The sequence below is a fragment of the Protopterus annectens genome, chromosome 13.part0 (genome assembly GCF_019279795.1).
Source record: "Protopterus annectens isolate FY-2018-M chromosome 13.part0, PAN1.0, whole genome shotgun sequence".
NCBI lineage: Eukaryota > Metazoa > Chordata > Ceratodontiformes > Protopteridae > Protopterus > Protopterus annectens.
In genome coordinates this window covers 166,118,677-166,143,015 of record NC_056747.1, presented here as the reverse complement: position 1 = coordinate 166,143,015, position 24,339 = coordinate 166,118,677, and the positions used below count along the sequence as shown (strand labels likewise).

At 42.8% G+C, this 24,339-nt stretch overlaps 1 protein-coding gene across 1 annotated transcript in view; it reads right to left on the bottom strand.

Moving 5' to 3' along the window:
• HAUS8 (HAUS augmin like complex subunit 8) overlaps positions 1-24,339 on the bottom strand; it is a 792,482-nt gene that overhangs the window by 655,845 nt on the left and 112,298 nt on the right. The window contains exon 3 of the mRNA XM_044054770.1: positions 17,803-17,858. Within this exon, the coding sequence (XP_043910705.1) occupies positions 17,803-17,858 (56 nt within the window). The remainder of the gene's footprint in view (positions 1-17,802; positions 17,859-24,339) is intronic.

Here is a 24,339-nt window from a genome sequence, read left to right as displayed (position 1 = left end):
AGTCTGGGACTGGTTTCTCCCTTTCTCTCCAGATCCCCAAAAAGGCATCCCACTGGCACAGCTATAGGGTCCAGATCTCAGTTTAGTGTGAAAGCTAAAACCTCCAGTACCCTTGCTGTTCAACCAGTGCTTTGTGTCCCTGCCCAAGTAGCTGACACACACACACTTTGAGATAAGACTTACATACAACTACACAGACACTCTGGGGAAGGCTGGCACGGGTTCTCCAGCTGTGCCCCTTCTATCCAGACTATACAATAGAAAGCACTGCCACCACCCAGCTAATATTTATCAGCTACTCAAAGGACCTTATGAAAGGGTGTCCAGTTATACTGTGCAATATTATTATCCAAATGGTAAGTGCGACTGAACAGTCAAGACTGACTTGGTACAGTATCACTATATACATGCGGTGTACTCTTAGAGCTTAAATTATCTCTACACAAAACAGCCATAGTGGAAAGGTTTCAAAATATTTAATAATAAATCATAAAAACACAATACAATACTTCTTACTACACAGTGCTAGTCAAGAGTTCAGAGATCACAGAGAAATACTTAAAATAATACAGTAGAAACATTTTGACATCGCAGAAAAACAAACTAGTCTAATCTTTCTATTTCCTAGCTATATTTAAGAGAATACACAGTTCTAAAATCCTACTTTCATACAGACACAGGCAAAGTGGTGAACTGGATGTTCTCAAGACAAATGCTCTGATTCTTTCTGCCCTTAAATTGATAACACAGTACCACTGATTCATTTCAGATTAAATAATTTTTTTCTGGTTCCCATAATAACAGACTCTCAGAGGTTAATAGCCCTTGATCTTGCAGCTGGTCAGGAAGCCAGAAAAATAAAAGAAAATTATACATGTAAATTCTAGCCATTAACTCTGGCCTCAAAACAATAGGCGGAATGCCTTTTATCTAAACATCCTGGCCCAGAGGTTTGACAACAAAAAACGGACATCAGCTTTGTTACAGCAGACTGCACTGTTGTTACATTTTTGCAGTTCCACATTTAACACCATTTGTCCCATTTAAGAGAACAAGCCTGTGGCTTATATTAATATTTACGAATTACCTACAAAATTCTATCTGGCTAGGCTGGCAGCCTTCACCTATCTTCACCCCCCCCCCCCCGAGAATTCAAGCTAGTTTTTGAAATTACCCTTGAGAAACGTTGCTTGAGAGGGTTAGGTCTATCGGAGTATACCTTACCCCATTCCCTGTCTTGAGAGCCCATCTGCATTGGCATTGCTAATCCCACTGCGGTGCTGCACTGACATATCATATACTTGCAACCCTAGGCTCCATCTTAGCAACTTGGAATTTTGCTGACTGGCTCTGTATAACCATGTTAGGGGGTTGTGATCTGTCACTACAGTGAATATTCTTCCATGCAGATAAGGCTGAAGTTTCTGCAGTGCCCACATTATGGCTAGACATTTCTTTTCTACAGCTGAATAGCATTCCACCCTAGGTTTGAGCCTATGACTGAGATAAACCAATGGGTGCTATTCTTCCTTTGAACAAATCTGGCTAAGTACAGCCCCTACCCCATGGTTTGAAGCATCCACCTGCACAACAAATTATTTGCTGTAATCTGGATTGGCTAACACAGGGAGTCCTCCCAAAGCTTCCTTAAGCTCCTGGAATGCCTGCTCACATGTTGGGGTCCACACCACCTTATCTGGCCTGTTCTTCCTCGTCAGCTCTGTGAGTGGAGCAGCTATGGTACTATAACTGGGGACAAACTTTCTGTAGTACCCTGCTGTCTCTAAGAATGCTCTCACCTGCTTTTTGGTAACAGGTGCAGGCCATGCCGAATGGCTTCTACTTTGGCAGGTTCTGGCCTGATCTTACTGCTCCCCACTCTATGTCCCAGGCAGGAGACCTCTGCCATATCCACCTGACATTTGCTGGGCTTAATGGTCAACCCTGCCCTCTGTAGTCTGCCCAGCACCTCCTTGACATGCTGAAGGTGCTCTCGCCAGAAATGGCTGTAGATGGCAATATCATCTAGGTAAGCAAGGGCAAACCCTCCTGCTAGGATATGATCTACCAGTCTCTGGAAAGTCACTGGGGCATTTTTCATCCCAAAGGGCATCTTTGTGAACTCATACAAGCCAAAAGGAGTCACAAAGGCTGACTTCTCTAGAGCACTGGGAGTCAAGGGCACCTGTCAGTAACCCTTGGTAAGATCAATAGTTGTAAGATACTTAGCCTCACCCAGCTGCTCAAGGGCATCATCTGTCCTAGATATGGGGTAAGCATCTGACTCTGTGTGACTATTTAATTTCCTGTACTCCGCACAGAACATGTTGCTGCCATCCTTCTTGGGCACTGGCACCAGCACCACTGGTGAGGCCCAAGGACTGTTGGACCCTTGAATTACACCTAGTGCCAACATCTCCTGTATCTCCTCCCTCAGAGTCCGTGTCACTCTCTCAGGAACCAGCCTAATATGCCTTTGGGGTCCTGTATCCACCTGGTGCTGCATCAGGTGGGGGAACCCTGGTTTCAAAGTGAACATGTCCCCGAACTCCTATAACATTGCTTGGATTTTGTGAACCTGAGTAGGAGATAGCTGCTGGAACACTGCTACCCCTTCCACTGAGGTGTCAGCCCGAGCCTCATTGAGGAGATCAGTCACTAGATCTCCCTCAGAGTCCTCCTGCAATCCATTGCAAATGCTTAGCACAAGGGCTTCCCTATCATGGTATGGTTTCATCATGTTAACATGGTACAATTTGTGCCCCTGCCTCCTGCATAGCAGTTCCACCATGTAGTTAACATCACTTACCTTTTTACTACCTTGTAGGGTCACTCCCAAGCTGCTTGCAGCTTGTTGTATCTGACAGGAATGAGAACCATTACCTGTTGCCCCACAGCATACTCTAGCTTGAGCATTCCTGTCATACCATACATTTTTCTGTTGTTGGGTTTCTGCCAGGTTCTCCTGGGCCAAGCCCATGAGTTCCCTGAGCCTTGTCTTGAGGTTTAGGACATATGCCACAGCAGACTCCTTGTGAGGTTCACACTCACCTTCCCACTAATCTCAATTTAAATCTCGAGGTTCCCTCACCCTATGCCTGTAAAGCAACTCAAAGAGTGAAAAACCTGTGGATTCCTGGGAAACCCCTCTGTAAGTAAACAGATGGGGCAAATGTGTCCCACTCCCTCTTAAACTGGTCTGCAAATGCCCGTAGCATGGACTTGATTATAGAGTTTAACCTCTCAACCAGATCATTAGTCTGGGGATGGTAGGGGGTGGTCTTCAGGTGTTTCACCTCACAGTACTTCTACAGACAAGCCAGCAGGTCTGACATGAAACTGACAGCTCTGTCAGTCAGTATTTCTTCTGGGAAACCTACCCTGCTGAAAATCTGTAATAAAGCATTTGCCACCTTTTCTGCCTCAGTGGAGGACAGAGCCACTGCCTCAGTGTATTGTGTAGCATAATCCAGTACCACTAAGGATATACTTTTTCCCTGTGGAACTTGGGATCCTCAAAGGTCCCACAATATCCATAGCTACCCTCTGAAATGGCTCCTCAATCACAGACAAAGGCATCAAAGGAGCTCTCACCTTGTCTCCTGCCTTGCCTGCCTTTTGGCACTGCTCACAGGTCCTGCAGTACCCCGTTACATCACTGGAAATTTTTGTATGTTTTATGACCATAAGACCTGCAAAGGGAATATCATGGGTATGGCTAGAAGTGCCAGATGGTAGGCTCTAGGCACTATCAACTGCTGTACCCTCTCACCTTCTAGCCCTAACTCAGGGGTCTACTCTATACAGTAACCTTTTGTCCCCGTATACAGAATCTCCATTCCCTTGAGAATCAGGTACCTTACTAGCTACCTGCCTCAAGCATTGCAATGTAGGATCTGAGAGCTGAGACTGTCTCATCTCTCTCTTTGTAACCCTTTCCAGCTCCCCTTCCACAGGAAGTCTGGCATCCTCTGACAGCGGTGCCTTACTGTCAGCCTGGGTACTACTACTCACCTCTACTATTGCAGTCACTCTGTCCAAGGGAACATCAGTACCCACAAGCACCTGTGGCCCACATTCAGTCTCATTGCTACAGAGTAGCTCCCTCCCTGAAGTAATCACCTCACCAGTCCTGGCTGCAAGTATGCAGTTTGTCTGGGTCTCCCCCAGGCTACCAGACCCACATGCTTGTCTCCTAGTCTGACTGCGTGTAACTGCATAAGCACATGGTACTGCCTGATCCAAATCCTTCCCTATCAGGACATCTGCAGGATGGTAGTTTGGTACCCCTGTTGTCTCAAGACAACCTACTATTGGCATTTTGTCTTTCCCACTTAATGGCTCTCTCACCTTTTGTTCCCCACCTTGCCTCCATGGACATCTGTATGCCACATGGCCCCACTGGTAGCATTCAAAACATTTAATCCTAGGTCCTGGACATGTACCAGGACTAGTGGCTTCCTCTGCTACTGGCAGATTCTGTTGGGGCAGTCTGTGCTGCCCACCACGGGTTTTCCTTTAGACCCATGAGTAGTACTGTGGGTCCCTTTCCTATGTAGGGATGCTCTGCTTGCTAGGTATAGGTCTCCCTTCTTCCCCAACTCATCTGAAGTAGCACATTGTCTATCAGCTAACCAGATCCTCATGTCCTCAGAAAAAGTGCTAAGGGCTTGTTCCCTCATAGTTTGGTACTAGGCTATCGGCCCTAGGGCCTATGCAAGCCTAGACATAACAATTCCCTGGCTATTTATTCCCACAATATTTACTTCCCTGGAACCCTATCTAGCAGGGTGACTGAAGTGATCCCCGGGGTGAATTTCCTATCTCCCATCCAATTGTTAAGGTTCCTTTCGAAGAGGGCCAAAGAAGCGCTCTGCTTGACATGTATGGGCAGTCTATTCCAGAGTCTGGGGAGTCTCTGGGTCAGGAACCTATCCCTCCAGCATGTTTTGTTCATTGTGATAACAAGGTTTGATCCCTGGAGCATGTGGCTCTGTGGGATTGGGATTTCTTTAAGTGTAGCATGTCCAACAGCTCTGGGTTTGACATGGCCTTGTATGTTAAGCAGAGATCATCTCTGAGTAGACGATATGCAACAGAGTATAGCTGGAGTTTTTTTAGGCAGTCAGCATAGGGCATCTGCTTTAGGCCTGTGATTTTTTTAGTGAGGTATTTCTACTGCCTTTCCAGTTGTTGCAGATGTCTTGAGAGGTACATACCAAACAGGGTGTTGTATTCTATAATGGGTCTAATGAGTGATGAGTACAGTGGGACAATGACCTCCTTTTCTTCTGGATGAAACACCCTTAGTGATGAGGTGTGCCACATAGGATTTCCTGACTGTTGTGGTGATGCGGTTATCGAAGGTGAGACCACTGTCCCCCTGTGTCCCTAAGTCTCTTATCACACTTTCTGTGTTTAGTGTACTGCCACCTATGTGGTAATTCAGGGGTACATGTTTATTCCAAAAGGAGATAACTATACATTTTTTGGCATTGAGCTTGAGCCCATGGCTCACCAAAAGGTCTGCCAGCCCTTCAAAAGTGGTGACCTGACATCCACTCACCTACCTATGAAAATAAGTGCTCAGTTCAGCAATATATTCACATACACTTTCATTTACCTTGCATCAATGCTGACAAAACATTTTCCTATACGTTTCGGGTGTTAGCTTAAAACATTCTTATAAGTGATTTTTAACAGCAGTATAATCAAAATATTAACAATCACAAAGTTTAGACAACACAGTTACAGCTCTACCATGGAGTAAGAGGGTCAATGACCATTCCCAGAACCTTTGGTCAACATCATACTGTTTATATACCCTCTCAAACATATGAATGAAACTATCAAAATTATCCCCCTCTTTAAACTGCGGAAGAAATGTACTGACCTTTTGTGCTTCTGAGGTCCAGTTATTCCCTTCCCCATTACCTCCATGACAAAAAGACAGCATCTCCTTCTCATGCTGCCTCTGCCTCTCCTTTTCCTCAGCTTCCAGGTGTAGCAGTTTCTCATTCTCTTCAGCCTGCAGACGTCTCAGTATCTCAGCTGTTTCTATTTCCAAAAGCCTGGCCTCCAACTCAAGTCTCTTTAGCTCCAGATGGATTTTTAAGTCCTCTGCAGAAAGGTTGAGCTGTCCATTCTCTGAGGGTGGTACATCTCCACTGCCAGTCTGATCGTCCCCCTGGTTGCTGTTTTCTGATGCAGCTGTGACCAAAGCTGCAGTCATGTCTGCCTAAGTCAGGTTTCCCTGCACCAGTCTTTTAGCCTGGCACATCTCAGCCAGCTGGTTGCTTGTCTGCTTTCCTTACTCCTTTGCTGACATGCTGCCTGCTCTCCCTGACTAAATAAGCTAACAACAGAAGTAGAACAATTGTGATCTGAACTCTGAGTATTCATTGTGTGGCTGATTTAGAGTACAAAAATACCTTCAGTGATCACTGTACACAAGCTACAGGAATTTGCACTACCCACACCACTACAAGCCAATTATTATTTGCCAATCAATTAATATGTGGTGTGGATATTCCACCACTGCCAAACAATTAATATGTGATGCCCGTGCACTGGCCCAGCAATCAAGGAGCCTCAATCCTCACCACCAACACCAGTGAGGGGTATCAATACAGGGGAAGGATAATAAATACATACACAGTAAAGTACAATTTCCCTTAAGATCACACAGAGATCACAGTCAGTCTGGGGATGGTTTCTCCTTTTCTTTCCAGATTTCCAATAAGACTCCCCACTGGCACAGCTTTAGGGTCCAGATCTCAGCCTAGTGGGCAAGCTAAAACCTCCAGCACCCTCTCTGTCCAACCAGGGCTTCGTGTCCCTGCCCAAGTAGCTGACACACACACACACACACCTTGAGATAATAGTTATATACAGGCACACAGACACTCCTGGAGAAGGCTGGCATGGGTTCTCCAGCTATGCTCATTTTACCCAGACTATACAGTAGAAATCACTGCCACCACCCAGCCAATATTTATCAGCTACTCAAAGGCCCTTATGAAAGGGTGTCCAATTATACTGTGCAATATTATTATCCAAATGGAAAGTGTAAATGAACAGTCAAGACTTATTTCGAGTGACTTGGTACAGTATCACTATATACAATGTATATAATGATACTGTAGCACTATATACATGCAATGTACACTTAGAGCTTAAATTACCTCTACACAAAACAGCCACAGTGGAAAGGTTTAAAAATATTTAACAATAAATAACACAAGACAATACTTCTTACTACACAGCACCAGTCAAGCGTTCAGAGATCTCAGAAAAATACTTAAAATAATACAGTATTAAAGTTCTGACATCACAGAAAAAAAAACTAGTCTAATCTTTCTATTTCCTAGCTATATCTAAGAGAAAACAAAGTTCTAAAATCCTTCTTACATATAGACACAGGCAGAGTGGTGAGTTGGATGTTCTCAAGACAAATGCTCTCATTCTTTCTGAACGTAAATTGATAACACAGTACCACTGATGCATTTCAGATTACATCATTTCTTTCTTGTTCCTAGGTGAACAGACTTTCAGAGGTTAATAGCCCTTGATCTTGCAGCTGGCAGGAAGCCAGAACAATAAAATACATTATACATGCAAATTCTAGCCATTAACTCTGGCCTCAAAACAATAGGCAGAATGCCTTTATCTAGACATCTCTGCTCCGAGTTTTGACATCAAAGAACTGACTTATCAGCTTTGTTACAGCAGCAGGCACTGTCGTTACATTTTTGCAGATCCACATTTAACACCATTTTTTCCCATTTAGGAGAACAAGCCTGTGGCTTATATTAATATTTACAAATGACAGAATTACCTACAAAATTCTATCAGGCTAGGCTGGCAGCCTTCATCTATCTTCACAGTAGTCTTACCTACCGAGACTATTCCAAGAGCTCATACGGATAGGGAGATGGTTGGCAAAGAAGAGTTGGTTTGTAACAAGCATGTAAAATGGCTACATCAAACCCAGTTCTCGCCCTTGAAAAAATGTTCAGTATGTAATGCTTAGAGAATGCATGGGCACAGGACTGCATATCTGCCACTAATATATCCCAAATAAGACACCCAGCCCAGAGGAAGGGCACAGTGGTAGTAGAGTCTCTAACACTGTGAGCTTTTATAGCTCAATCTAACTTCCTACCCTAAGAAAAGTAACAGAACACAATACAGTGGGTCAACCATCCATCCACAATCCCTTTTCCATTTTTACACATGGGTTCAGGGTATCACTTCAACAGTGACAATCTGCTAGAGCCAAGGTTCATACCACCAGGTGTTTAGTCCTTCCATGGCAACCATTTGAAAATCATTTGTTTGGATATTGCATTTCACTCTTCTCCCCTATCAAAAGGGACACAAACTTACATGAATTTCTTTTTTTCTTTGACTGTGTGCAAGTAACGATTTAGTTGCCAAGCTAGTTTTCTTTTTCCCCATTTTTAGAATTTATTGAGGCAAGAGCTGCGAGATCAAGACTAAATGAAAGTAAGATCTTACTTGTAGAGAAACTCCTTATTTAAAAGAAGAAAAATTCAGGGTTAGAAATTTCCTTATAATGAAGGATTTTATTCTGTTGATTCAATCCATTTCTGTTTGATGACTTTTAGTCCTGAACTCTCAATAGTGTGTGCAGGCTGGACTTCTAAAATTGGCTTACTTAGACATTTGTCACTGAATAACTTAAGTAGATGAAAATTCCATAACTACTTACAGCATGAAACATGGACTTGTCATTATGGAAGACTAGAAAGGGTTCCTTCACATGAGGTCTTGAAGTTATGATGCCCTCAAGGTAGATATATTGGCCAGAAAGAAAGAAAGCAGTTTTCTAAGTAAGAAATTTGAGGAAAGCTGTGTTTGCAGACTCCAGTGGTGCCTGGATCAATTTTTTAGAATGTAATGAAAGCCGCAAGGTAGAGCTACTCTTTTCCTTGGTAGTGTGAAATACCAGACCCTTTCCGAGAGTGTTTAACCAGCTGAAGGCATGCCAGTGGTGGACTGAATGGAAATCCGGTGCAAAATGTCAGATAGGTGTGATTTAGCAGAGGCATAGGCCAGTCATGAATTAAACAACTCACTCAAGTACTGTAGAATCAGGGAGATGGGTACAACACCCTGGCCTTACTTCTTTTTGCGGTATCAAAGTGAAAACTTCTTCCATTTGGATAAGTAAGATTTCCTAGGGGGTCTACTCCCTATCTTCCTTAAATATGTTAAGCACTTCCTGAATAAATTGGTATCTAAAGGGCAAAAGGGTCAAATTATGCAGACTGTTAGTTGCAACTTCTCCAGATTGGGGTGTATGAGGGCCACCCTTTTCTATGATACCAGGTCAGTCTTTAGATTTTTCTTTGGACATCTCCACAAAGAGGAAGAACTAGTATTACCAGCATCCCATTTGTGCTATCAAGATCATCTTTGGTCCCTATTCTCTTACTTTCTAGCTCATACTGAGAAGTGGAGGATCAGAGGAAAAGCACAGAAGAGGATACCTGCCCATCAAAGGGAGAAAGTATCCACAGCTCAAGCATCTTTACTTGGTGCCCTTTTGCAGGGCTTCACAAGTTTTTTTTTTTTTTTTTTTTTTGCTCAGACAGGTAAATCCTATCCATGGGACCCCAAAAAATCTCCAGGGGGAACATACACTCATAAGGATCCACTGCTAGTCTCTTAACTGTCAACTACAAAATTCAACTGTGATAACCTATAAGCTGTTCTACAGGTTATTTATGATTGCAGGGTTCAACCCAAGTAGTCATGGTTAGCCAGTACAACAGGCAGGAATGTATTCCCTCTTGCTAGTGGATATATCACATCACTGTAATGCTGTCTGAGGTCACCTACAACAGCAGTTTGTTCTAAACTGGTTTAAAGGTGTTTAATGCTAACAGGGCCATCATGTATTTCACATGTAAATGCTTCTTCCTTTGGATTCCATACCACAGACCTTGAATTCAGGGGCTCCCCAAGTAGGTTTCCCAAGCTAAATTTGAAGCATCAATGTTTACAGTCTGATTGTTAGGTTCCTCAGGGAAGGGCCCTCCTTGGTTCTGTTTAACCTGAGTAGAATACCTCTCCAACTTCTTGAAAATGCAGGTTATAATAGGAATTGTATCTTTCAGAGACCAACAGTGTTGACTCTAAGTGGATCTTGGGTACGACTGGAATATTGTCTTGTGCATCATATCTAGGGGTTTTACTAATATGGCCGAAGCCATGCACTCCAGTACCCTAAAGCATTCTCTGGCTAAGCTACCCTGCTCCTGCACTACCCTGTGGAAACATTGCTCAAAGTACTGCAACTTTTTCTGGTGAAATAGGCTCTCTGTCTGCTGGAATACAGAAATGGCCCAATAAATAACACAGATTTGTAAGAGGTGAGAGTTGTTTAGGAATGTTGAAGAAAAATCTGCGACTTTGGTAAAAGTCCATGGTGAAATGCATGAGTCTGTCCATCCCCTATATAGGAGTAGATGTGAATGCTCTTTGTTAAGAAGAAAGCATTTACTGCAGCCAGACACTTTGGATTAGATACTGATCCCAAGATTTGCACAAAGGTCAAGGAAGTAAATTGATAGTGTGAGCTCTGTCACAAACCTGAGAAAGCACCAGTTGTCCTTGTGGAATAGAATGTTATGTGTAACATAACCACAGAAACTTGAGGAAACAGGAGTATAAAAGGTTCTGCTGTGTCAACATTTTAATTTTTGGGACCTTGAGATAGGTACTAAATCTTGAGAGCTTCAGGGTGGGCTTCCATGGCCCTTCTCTTCTAGGCACCATGAATTGTCAAGTGGAACCCTACATTGTGGTCCTGTCTGGGTAGAGTTTCTATTACCTGCCAGTAGTAGGAACTCCTGAAGTATAAGGGGGAGTCTATCTTCTGTCACAGGAGGAATGCCAGACATCTTCCTTTCCTCAGGAAATGGAGTGTGTAACCCTTAGAACTGATCTGCAGATCCCATTTGTCTCTTTTCTGAAATCTCTACAGAGAGGAAAAAGCAGGGGAGGGTTAAATAAGATTCACATGGTCTTCTCCTTTGGAGGATGAAGGACCCTTGAGTCTCACAGGCTTCCCCTTTTGGTCTCTCCACCATTGTTTTCCCTTGTATTGACTCTTCCTTGCTTACCTCTCTCTTGCCTGCTACAATAAGGACCAGGTTTAGATCAGTAGCTCCTGCAATACAGGGGCATGAAAGAGTGGAAAGGTTACATCACCAACTTGATAGCCTTTTCCCATTCCTCCATTTTTATTAACCAAATTAGTGTAGCGCTCTGCTGTCCCTGTCATTTGGAACAGCACTGGGTGGAGGAACCAATATGGACCCCTTTTCTGGATCCACAGGCACCACTGCTGGATCTGCCACTGTTTTTATAAGGGAACTTGGGTGAGTCCTGGACCCTATAAAACATGTTAGGGTCTTTAGCGTAGTAAGCTGGATGTCTGCCTCCTTACAGACCACCAGGAAAGCATCATCAAAAGCTCTGGAAACTGGAGGAATAGCCAAAGGGTTAAGGGCATCCAGGCCCATAAATCTGATGCCTCCATGATGGCCCATTTGAAGTACTCTTTCATCCTGTGAAAGGCATCTCCAAATGAAATTTTTACTGTGAGTGAAGCAGGGGAAATGTTTTTTTCACTGTCTGTACTACATCCCACAGTGAATGACACTTGAAACCAATAATGTAATTTTCCTCCCTCTCTCTGTCAGGATTCATTCTATTCCTCCTTAAAACAGAAGTTCTCCTTTCCATTTCCCAGAAGGGACTCTGCATACACAATGTAGATCAGAATGTGGCTGCAACCTCTGCAATGTCCGAAAGAAGTCTTGAGTTTACGAAAAGCCTGGGATGAATGGTAGTAGTGACCCACTGAATGTCCGCAATCCAGAAAACTGCTGCGGACTCGAGGCATGTGACTTAAGTTTCAACTTCTGAGTCCTTTTAGATGGGGTGTCCACTTTGGAATTCTGATTATGGGGCAGGGACCCTGGGCTTTCACAATATGATAGAGGTTTTCTTCTCCTATATGAACAGTTCATGCAAGGAACACTGCACACCTCTAGATCTACAGGGAACACAGACTACTTCTATCTGCAAATATAGCACGAAGAAAATGAAAAGAAAATTTATAAACAGAATATTTATCCATATTAAGTTCCAAATTAGGCCGGATAACACTAGACTGTGAATGGACTCAAAGTCATGCATACACTGTAAACTGAGGTAAGGAAGATATGAAACAGCACAGGATGATGGTTTTATATAGGGAATGTTCTGACATACCTAACGGACATATGTCTGCTTTTTCTTGAAAGAAGACAATATCTGGCCTATCATTCTGTGCAAACACACATCAGTGCCAGTAGTCAACCCAAAACATCAAAGAAGCCAAAAACTGCAGTGGATACTAGTATTTCACAGTGATGTTTGTGAGCTTGGTCTCAAAGTTCTTCCTCATGCCCAGATTATCATACAAATCCATCACCTTCCTCAGAAGTTGGGCCTGCAACTGTGATAGGTGGGACACAACAAAGACCCCAAGCTTGTATGGCAAAGGAATACAGTTTCTCACCATTAACATGTAAAGCTCTGAACTCAGTCAGTAAAATAGTAAAATGCTGAGATCTTTGGTCAAGCATAACTTCCAGAGACATTAATAGAATGTTTAATGAGCTGGTTTGTCCACTGAGTTGGAGGCTTGCAAAATTATCAGCAAATTTCGAGGCCAGCATGACAGAGTCAGTGTGTCTCCATGCTGATGTGACGGCAGCCCTAATGACTAGCTGCAAGCGAAGGATAACACAAGTTTATTCATGTTTCTTCTCCATACATGTTACCACATGTTATAGAGATGAAGGTAGTGGCCTGAGGCCAGTCAAAGTTACACTGCATTGATGGTATCTCCAAAGGAGGCATAATTTGGAATTGATGCAGATGGTAGGAAAAATTCATCCTCGTCTAACAGTCAACGTCCCCAAAATCTTCTGAATCTTCAAAGTACTCAGTAGTAAGAGAGTAATATTGATCCATTCCACACATGGATGTAGCTCATGACATGGTGACCATATGATGGACCGACACTATGCATTGAGGGAATTGGGAATCAACATTGTAACATCTGCTAAACATTGTGAGAGGTGGGGAGGAAGTGCATCAAGACTGACATGAGCTTCACAACAAAATCCCTACTGGGGAGTTTCTATACCTGCTACTGAACTTCCCAACAGACAGTACCCATCAGTAGTGTGCCCTGGTGAGGAAGTCCAGCTCAGTCCTCCTCAATTAGGAATTGCCTGCAGGGACAGGCCCTGTGGCTAATCTCAGTAGGCAAGCTCTCAGTCATTAATTCTGAATAGTAACCAGGTGACTCAAGTTAGCAATTTCTGAAATCAAATGGTCACCCAAGGCTCCATCTGAACATGCAAAGATCAGGTGGCATCAGAACATCTTCATGCATTACGTCCCAAAAGTGGGACCCAAGGAGATACTGCCAACCTACTCCAAGTCTTGGACCAAGCCCACCATAGGCGAGGGTAAGCTCACTGTCTGCAGAGTCTAAGAAGCAAGGGAGACACCATTCTTATTCAAGTAGGTTCAAACAAACCTAGACCGGGCCTCTGAGTGCTTTTCCTTGTGGAAGTACTCCAACTTGTGACTCTGGCTAGGAAACGGAAAATACTACCATTTTGACATGAATGGTTATCAACTGCCTCCCTCTATGAATAAGGGCTAACAACTTCATACTCCTGAGAAACTAAGAAGCTGAGCTGAACTTCTCAAATGTGTAGTAGTTGTTATTGCTATGCTGTTCCCACAGATGGCAAAGATAATGCCAGTGCGGGACTTGGATCGTAATCTGATGGTCACATGGACATTTACTCTGATACTTATGTATGTGAACATAGGATTTCACCAATGACCGCAAGGATAGAGAGTGATACTTGCAAGCAGTAAAAGAGCTGGGGACATGCATGTTTTGCTAGCTTTCATGCTGCATCACAATGTGCAGCAGTACAATATATATATATATATATATATATATATATATATATATATATATATATATATATATATATATAGCTACAAACAGACTATAATGGAAAAATGCAAAACTGAGACTGGCAGGAAAGAAATACGAAACATATTTGCAACTTAAGAAAGACCAGATGCAAGTCTCTAACCATACCTCATTCCAAGGTCATTGAGTCTTATGAGCATTTACCACTTGCCAGAACCTTCTCTCAGGCTGAACATCCTTTCTCTAAGAGGGCCATACCAGTCAATCTCAGAGTACCACTGTTTACAAAGTCTAAATAAAATCCTCTTTCAGCAATTAGGGAGGTCTACAAACTTTTTCCGCAGCTAGTTCATAAGGAAAAACTGGAATGTCATTAGACAAATTGAAAACTTTATGCGCCTAGATAGCAGAAGAGTATACCCTCTCATCACATCTGTACAGAGCTTTGGACTCTCTGCCAGGGTGTTAAAATCCTGTGGTTTCTAAGATTATGACAATGTGTAAAATACACAGGAATCATCTCAAAAGATATTACAAGGCTCCCTCAAGACTCACACTGCTGATTCTTGAGACACCAAAAAAACCCTTCAAAATACAAAAGAAGACAGAATATTAAACATCGCTCTTCTCCTTTAGACTTTTTTTTTTTGCAGTAAGCCCTGCCATGTATCATCAGAACTGGTATATACCGACCTCAAGATTGCCATACCTTGGAGAAAAAGGAATATTCCAAGAAATAGCAGTCTTGGACTTACACTAAGTAAGTCCGGATCTGCATCCATTCAGTTGCCACATCTTGGGACTTGGCAATGCAGGATTCAAGATTTTAAAAGATTAATGACATTACATAACAAATAAAGGAAAACTGTAAAAGGCCTCTTTCTGCCTTTCTGGAAGCTACCAGAAAGGTGCTGTGGTGTATATGAGCTTCTAAGATAATATGTGTAATAACCAGTCCAACAGACCAGTTGATCCATGACTCCTCATTTTTCCTCCTATATACAGCAATAACTTGGACTACAGTCTCAAGGAATCACCAAATAAATTCATCTGGAGAACAGAGCTTTAATGCCTCCTAACCCAGGGTGCGATCTAGAAAATATACCTCTAACAAACTCCTTATCATCTGCCAAGGCAAAACATGGCACTGGCTTGAGCCCTCACTACGTAAGGATTTGCTATGAGCGTTCAGTGTTCAGAGGGTTATTCTGGAAAGTGACTTGTCTTCATACTGTACCCCAGCTATTAAAAGTTCAGCCCCTGTATAAATGTTCTGTCTGACACCTGGGACAGCGAACTGTACAACTACACCATTCTCATATGGAAAGCTTTCAACCACTGCTTTTCTGCTGGTAGAAAGGTAGACCACAAGTTTTTCTCTCAGATATCAGCAGTACCACTCTCATATAGTGCACATATTATTTACAGTAGGTTTCTGCTTGACAGACACTTTGCTGATTCATATGCAGACTTGCAAACATAGAAATCTGACTCTGATGACAAGTCAAGGTCCAAAATGTGTGAGATACCAAATAAATAAATAACAACAACAGATGGGATCCAGGTTAGATGCAAATTAGGCGCAGAATATAGCAGCATGCACCAGCATACAGTACATGTTGTCTTAGGCTAAGAACCTTATGAAAAAAGAAATGGTGACTGTTAGAAAGGATGAACTACCCAAAAGACCCCTGAAAAAGAGTTCCTGATGGGAAATTCTCATTTTTTATTACCTCAATCTACAGCAGGTTTTGTCATGCTGCCTGATGATAACTGACAATGCATAAATGAATACTCTTTATATCTATCTCAGAAATAGGCAATAAGCTCTACAATCATTCCCAAGTTTTAAGAACATAAGTTATGATTGTGGGGACTGTAACATGTCTATTCATATACACCTTTAATAGACATACAAACTTTTATGCCTCCTTTTCAAGCACCTAATCATGTTCACCTCCCAAATTGAACAGGGCTGTAGATAACATTCTTGCTTTAAATCTGTGTTGACCCATCCAATCATCAAGACTAGCCTTAAAAGGAAGTCAAAGTAGTACTTTGCTTGACCTGCACTGCTAACTTATTCCATGTGCTGGAAATATGTTAAGTTAGAAAACTATGATTTGATAATCATAATACTTTGGAGTACAACTTCCTTTGTATCAAGATGTTCATTGCGGTCTGCCAAGTTAGAAAGGTTGGGACTGCAGAGAAAGGTCTTTAGATGGAATGTCTCTTACAAGCTAAGCCTAGTACAGTCTGTCAACTACGTCAGACAGTAAGAATCCCATTGTTATACACTACTGCTTTTTTTTAGCACAACTCCTTAGCTAAGTAAAGTATATACTCTATAATTTCACCTTGCGCACGTATATATTTTTGTGATTTCAATCCGCATTAAAGTTAACATTAGCGCATTCTGTAGTTTCAGCTCCGCCCAAGACAGCAGTGCTAATTTTACTCTGCCATTCTCTGAATAATATCACCAAACTTTTCCTCAACCGTCCACAGATGACTCAGTCTTAAAAGTGTATCTGATTACAAAGGCAAGGTCTCTCCTGCTTCAATCCATATACTTGCTAATGTGCCAGACAAATTCACATTCATACACCCCACTAGTATCCTCTTAACCTTTCTGATGATGGAGATAAAGCTATAAAATAAGTAATGGCCATGCACACTTCTAGACACTCTCTTGTGCAATGGACCACTGCTACTATCCCCCATTTTCTAAACTTAGTTCTAACCCACTTATCTGGGCTGACAAGTTTTTGTTTCAGGAAGGCAATGCTGCCAACCACAATTCAATTAACATGCAGACAGCTGGCCTGAAGGCATCTCATGGTCCATGGGCAGCTATCTGTTTAAGTACGGTCATCCCAGTCTGATCACTGCACTAACTACAACTGACCATAGGATGCAGCCCACATGCAGAGTAATCTGCTTGGGTACCTTGTATGCAGTGGGGCAGGTTGGAATCGGGGATCAGATCAGAAGGTAAAACCCCAGAATCCCCAAATTATAACAGAAATTGTATTATACCACAGAACACCAAGGTGACTACCATATTATGGATGTAAAATTAAGACTGCACTGGTGGTAATCAGGGAAGAATTTAGAGGTGTGGAGATATGAAAAAAAAATTTGCCATTGCAGTCAGCACAAAAGAAGACAGAATACTCATCCTTTCTGCCCTCTTTGACTTATTCCATCTGAAGCGACCATCTCTCTCTCTCTCTCTCCACCTCCTCCCTCTCAATCCCACAACCTTTCTGTCTATCCTCCATTCCTGCTCATATTCACCTCTGAAATCAGCACTTTACCTTTCAATTCTTTTATAACTTAAAACAATTATCAGTCTGGTCTTCTAATAAAAATCTTATTTTCATCTTTTATTACTGTAGCCAGCTGAATCTCTACAGTTGCCTTGGACCAAAAGATATAAGATGCCTTTCTTCTGTGCTACCCTCCTTATAATCTTGAATTTGTGAAAGTTGTGTTCCATGTCCTGATCTAGTAGGGAATACACATGCCTGTTATTATCATTAAGAATGGAGCTTTTCAGGAAATAAGTTACTAATCCGTTAGCACCAAAATACACTTCAGATGCAAGAAATGTAAGAGTCTACACAGAAAGCAGAAAAAAATGGTACATATGGTACCTGTTACAGTGAAATAGTTTGGGAGCCAGATATGAACTAAGCCAATTATGCAAACTCTCCTTACTAAATATAAAGTTAGAAAATTTTTCTATTTACCTTTCTAAGCGTTTTGCCATCATATGCCATGTAACGGGATTTCACAGTTTTGCCTGCTAAAAAACAAAAGGGAACAAAAAGCTATTATGCTTTAGAAATTATTTGCAGACTAAACTTTTCAACAGAGATGTCAGATGTGTACTCCTAAATTCTGTACAAAACAAGTTGCTAATTACTTTTAGTCGCAGAAAAGTACAGTTGTGTAACATCTTACCATAACAGGAGATGTCCTTCTCTTCACTGTTGCAGTATTCTTCACTGAAGAGATCTCCTGCCAAGAACAGCCCAACATCCAGTAAGTACACATAACAAAGGGTTAGGATTTTAAGCATGTTGTACATCACACGCATGCTCCCTGCTCACAATGTATGGAATAAAGGTGACATACAGACGTAAAATACCTCAGAACTGAAAAGCCCTAGGAGGAACAACAGTCCAAGGAGAAAAGGAGGAACATGTGCACCCAGAAGGAAAACAGGAGGAGTAATGAGAAGGGGGTGGAGGGAGAGTATGATTACTGCAACAGTGAAGAGAAGGACATCTACTGTTATGGTAAGATTTTATGCCCTTCCATATCACTGTTGCAGTATTCTTCGCTGAAAACAGGCTCTGTGGAACCTAGTCGAACTTTCCCGGTCAACAAATGATAAATAAAAATAAATAAAAATAAAAGAGAGTACAAAAGTTCAAGTGGAAACTTGGTAGGAGGAATTCCCAGCAGAGCTCTCAAGAAGCCTAGGTAGGATAGCTCCGGCAAAGCCAGCTCTTGATTTGGAAACATCACATTTGTAATCCTTGGTAAAAGGTATGGACAGAAGTCCAAGAAGCAGCCTCAAGGATGGAACTGGCATCCAATCCTTTTGGGTGAAAAAAAAAAAGCACCAGAGCAAGCCACAGCCTGGAAGAATTATCCTTTACAGAGGCAGAAAGACTTGCCCCATGAAAAGGAGTAACAAAAAGAAAAAGCCTTAGAGATCCACAAAGAAATGTTTTTCTTAGAAACAGCCAAGCCTAGAGACCTAGGATGAAAAGAAATAAAAAGCTGCTCAGACTTCGGAATACCTTTAGTCTTATCCAAGTAATATCTGAGCTGCCTATGCAAATTCAAGTAGTTAAGAACCTTCTCACTATCAGACTGCAGAGATGGAAAAAATGTGGGCAAATTAATAGACTGTTTAACAGACAATCCGTTAACCACCTTGGGCATAAAAGAAGGATTAGTATGAAGAGACATCCTGTCCCTATGAAAAAATAAAAAACAAGGAGAAACATCTATAAGGGCCTGAAGCTCAGACACTCTCTTAGCTGAAGTAAGGACTAAAAGAAGAAGAAGAATCTTCCATGTACAATGCTGCAAGGAAGCTGAAGGCACATGCCCATAAGGAGCACAAGTGAATTTTTCAAGAACAAAATTAAGGTCTCAGGAAGGAGGAATAGTTTTCCTGGTAGGACTAATATGAAGGCCACCTTTAAGCAGTTGTTTGACCTCAAACCTAGAGGCCAGGGGAGGAGATAAAGACAGACAAGCAGAAATAGCTGAAAGATGAGCTTTAACTGAAGAATATGTCAACCCAACATGGAGCAATTAACACAAATAAGAGAGAACTGAGGAATCTACACAGAAGGAGGATCCAGTTCCGAGCAAAGCACAAGATAGAAAATCTCTTCTGTTTGGAAACACACCATTTCCTGGCCTCCTGCAGAACCCAAAGAATGTCCACAGAAAAAAAAGATGCCTACAAAGGATCAAAACCCTAACACCCACAGTGTCAGCTGAAGAGTGGGCAAGTAAGGATGGAAGAGAGATCCCTTGCCTTGTGCCAGTACATCCACCCTGTGAGGTAACATGTGGTCACTGCTCTTGGCTTGGTGCAGAAGAGGAGGAAACCAATGCTGTCTGTGCAAAAATGGAATCACCAACACGATTTTGGGGGGAGTCTCACTCTATCTCGAGCAGGACAATGGAATGAGATGAAGGAGAGGGAAGGCACAGTGAAACAATCCCCTTCCAAGACAAAGACAGGGCATCCACCTTCCAGGCCAGAGAACTTGGAACTCTGCGGCAAAAAAAAAGGAAGTTGTCTGTTCAGAGGGGAGGCAAAAAGATCTACCTGACGAGTACCCCAGTGGTGGACAATGTCCAGAAACACATCTCTGAGAAGCATCCATTTGTGAGCCTGTGTTATGGACTTGCTCAGAGAGGCCACAAAGTTTTGTTCTGAAGGAATATAAACAACCTGAAGTGTCATCTGATAGTGGACAGCTACATCCCAAACCTAAAGAGCTAGGTTGCACATGAGGGTAGGACCATGTTCCTTGCTTGATGTACCACATTACTGTTGTATTGCCTGTAAACGTTTGAGACCCTGGAAGAAAAAATGTATGAAAGTACTGAAAGGCCAGAAGGAGAGCTCACATCTCCTTGATGTTGATGTGGTCTGGCGTGTGATGAATGGCCCACAGACCATGCACCTTGACAGGTATGAAAGATCAACCCCACCCAGTGACTGAGGCATCCAAAAAAAGTTCCTGGGAGAGGACTGGGGACTGAAAAGAAAACCCTGGGTTAACAGACAGTTGATGAATCCACCACTGAAACTCTAATTTGGGGCATGGAATAAGAGGGACTAGGGAGCCTAAAGGATGACAGTGATGGAGTCAGACTGACTTTAGGAACCACTGAAGCTTCTTCATATGGAGTATGACTAGAAGAAGCATGGGAATGGTAGAAGCCATGAATCCCAGAGCCCTTAGAAAATTCTCTGGCTGTAAGTGAGACCTAAGGAAGAAGGGACTAAAAAAAGACAATCAGAGTAAGAGCATTGGGAGATGACAGGGAAGCCAGCAGAGGAATGGTCAGGAGCCTGCAACCAAGAAAAACATGATCCTGAGTAGGGGTCAGAAAGGATTTCTGGATATTTATCATTAACTCTAAGCTTTGTAAGAGGCAAATAACATAGTGAAGGTGTTGAAGTAAAGTCTCTGGGGAGGAAGCATAAATGAGTAGGTTGTTTAGGTAAAGAAAGATTTGTATCCCCTTCATCCTGCAAAAGGCAATCACAGGAGAGAAACAGGTGAAAACCCTTGGGGCAGTAAAGAGGCCAAAGGGCAAGCAAAGAACTGAAAATGCAAGGAAGAAAGAGAGAAACTCAAATATTTCCTGAAATGGGGATGAACAGGGATATGAAGACAGGCATCCTTAAAATCCAGACAGACTAGAAAAGACTGAGGTAGAAGAAGAGGAAACTAAGTCTGAAGGAGCAACATTTGAAAAAGAAACCTTCAGAAAGCTGCTGAGCTGAAAAAGAACCAGAATGGGTTTCCAGGTGCCATCTTTCCTGGGAGCCAAAGCATTCTGGAAATAAGATTACCCCCCCCCCTTTGAGGAGCAGAAACTTCTTGGATAGTGCCTTCAGACAAAAGGACTTGAAGTACATCTGGAAAAAAAGTGTGCAACTGTTCCTGAGGAGGATGAGGAATGCCCAGAAAAGGAGGAAGGGATTTCCAAACCATGACGGACAGAACCCAAGAATCCTGAGTGATCCTTAACTAACTGGGAAGAGAAAGGGAACAACGAAGAAGCACAGGAACCTGATCTAGGATGGAGGAAAGAAGACAGATAGAACCTGGCTTGTCTGGAACAGGAGACTTCTGAACAGGTGGATTATGAGTAGACTCAGCAGGAGAAGCCTGTCTTGAACCTTTTTTACCTTTGGGAGGAAGGTGAGACTGTCTCCTCAGAAAGAGAGACTTAGACGGATAAGTCCTCTGAAATTTAGGAAAAGTGGAAACAAAAATATGCTTCAATTCAAGGGGAGTCTCCATCAATTTTCCCTCAATATCATCAGGTACAAGCTGGAGGCAAAGCGAAGAGTAAAGCTTCAACAGAAAATCAAAGGCAGCAGCTCTAAAGGAAGCATTCTTTGCAACATAGCTACATGTAACACAATGGCCAGCCACTTGAGAGGAGGATACCAACTAAGAGAGGGCCAAATCCTTCCCCTCAGAATCAGGGAGGTCAGAGATAACCTAACAGGCCTGAGAAAGAATAGCTAAGACATACCTGGTCATGTGGGTCTGATAATTAAATAACCCAAAAGGCCAAGATAGCAGCAGTATACACTTTTTTGCACAGCCGTTCCATGGCCCTACTGTCCTTATCAGAAGGAAGCAATTTAGTAGAAGGCAAGAGCTTGGAAGGTTTGTCAGAGGAGACAGATACAACAAAGTGGTCAGTAGAAAGACATTTGTAAAGAAACTTACAACCACCTGGCACCTTACAAAACCTGCCAGTCTTTTTAGGGGCTGGAGGTAGAGAACAAGGAGCCTGAGAAGCTACTGATAAAGTGTCCAACAGGGCAACTAGAACTGGAGGGATTGCACAGGGCTTAGGGGACTCCGTCTGGAGTAGTTCATAATACCTATTATAGGTTCAGAGGTTGGTACTAGGCTATCGGCCCTAGGGCCTATACAAGCCTAGCCATAAAAATTCCCTGGTTATTTCTTCCCACAGTATTTACTTCCCTGGACCCCTGTCTAGCGGGGTGATTGAGGTGATCCCTAGGATGAATTTCCTATCTCACATCCAATCATCAAGGTTCCTTTTGAAGTGGGCCAAAGAGGCACTCTGCTTGACATGTATGGGCAGTCTATTCCAGAGTCTGGGGGTCTCTGGGTCAGGAACCTATCCCTCCAGCATGTTTTGTTCATTGTGAAGACAAGGTTTAGATTCCTGGTGCGTGCATCTCTGAGGAATTGGGATTTCTTTAAGTGTAGCATGTCCAGCAGCTCTGGGTTTGACATGGCCTTGTATGTTAAGCAGAGATCGCCACTGAGTAGACAATATGCAAAAGAATATAGCTGGAGTTTTTTTTAGACTGTCAGCATAGGGCTTCTGCTTTAGGCCTGTGATTCTTTTAGTGAGGTATTTCTGTGGCCTCTCCAGTAGTTGCAGATGTCTTGAGCAGTACATACCAAGCGGGGCGTTGTATTCTATAATGGCTCTAAAGAGGGATAAGTACAGTGGACAATGACCTCCTTTTTTCTGGATGAAAAGCCCTTAGTGATGAGGTATGCCACATAGAAGGATTTCCTGACTGTTGTGGCGATGTAGTTATCGAAGGTGAGATCACTGTCCACCTGTGTCCCTAAGTCTCTTACCACACTTTCGGTGTTTAGTGTACTGCCACCTATGTGGTAATTCACGGGTACATGTTTTTTTCCAAAGCGGATAACTATACATTTCTTGGCATTGAGCTTGAGCCCACTGCTCTGGCACCAAGCACCTTATAGGTTCATAGGTTAGTGCTAAGCTAACTGCCCTTGCGAGCCATTTTAAGCCTAGCCAATTATCCCATGTGAGACTCAAACCATGCACCTTATGTTTGTAAGGCAAACACTTTAACCACTGGGCCACCCTCCCAACCTAGCCTGGACCTCAACAAGACCTTCGACACCATCCCCCACTCTGGAATCATAGATAAACTTACTAAGCTGGGCATTAATCCCTATGTCACTTGATGGGTTACATCTGTTTCTGTAAGGCCCTTTTGTAGAATATCCACATCATTTGGGGATTCAATAATGGCTCCCAGTTTGCAGTCATCTCCAAACTTTGTTAGACAAAGTCCCTTAGTGTTGGGCCTGTACTTCAGAGAAGTAGATGCCGAACAAGAGCAGTACGAGAACTGAACCTTGAGGTACTCCACTTGTCTGGAGCTGGATTTTGAGTCGGCTACTTTTACAGTGTGGGTTCTGTCAGTAAGCCAGTTGGATATTTTTACTTGTTGTGGAGTGACTTGAGTGCATGCATTATGTGTCAGATCCTGGCACCCGACAGGCAGCTGACTGTCATTTTCTCCTTGTTCAGCCTGGTGAGTGGGACATCAGTCTGCCTGACTACAGAGTCACCTAGGACTAAAGTGTTGGGTACGTTGTCTTGCCGTAGGGGCGGTTGTTGGGAGGCGCACTGGTGTGAACTATGTGACACTTTGGTTGTGATTGGTGTTTGTTTGCATTTTAGCTTCGGAGGTCCTTATTGCTTGGGCAGGTTACTGTTAAGTGACTCCACATATGCGGGTTTAGTGTTGCTATGTCTGGGTGTTGCTGGTGTGGGTTTAGAAGGGCTTTGAGGTATACTGCGGGTGTTAACCTTTTTCTCTTGATTGTCTAGCACAATCTTGGATGGAGAGAGCTTTGCTTCCAGTTTGGCTAAGTAAGTGGATCTCTCGCAGGTTTGTAGTGTTGGGTGGTAGGAGGAGAGGGTTGTCTATGTACATGAGGCAATTGCTGCATTGCCCCAGTATGCCCAGATTCACCAGGTGGACAGGAGAAATCACCAGAAGCTGACCCTTGGACATGCCTGGTTTGGTGCTTTTTTTTTGTAAAATACAAGAGCTGTTTTTCCTTACCTTAGCAAGGTACTTTGCAATTATAGGCTGTTTAGTGCCTACGATTAATTTCTCTTTATTAACAAGGAGAGTAGACTGCTTGTATCAGTTTAAGACCTCCTATTGCTTTCCAGCAAGTTTTAAAGCA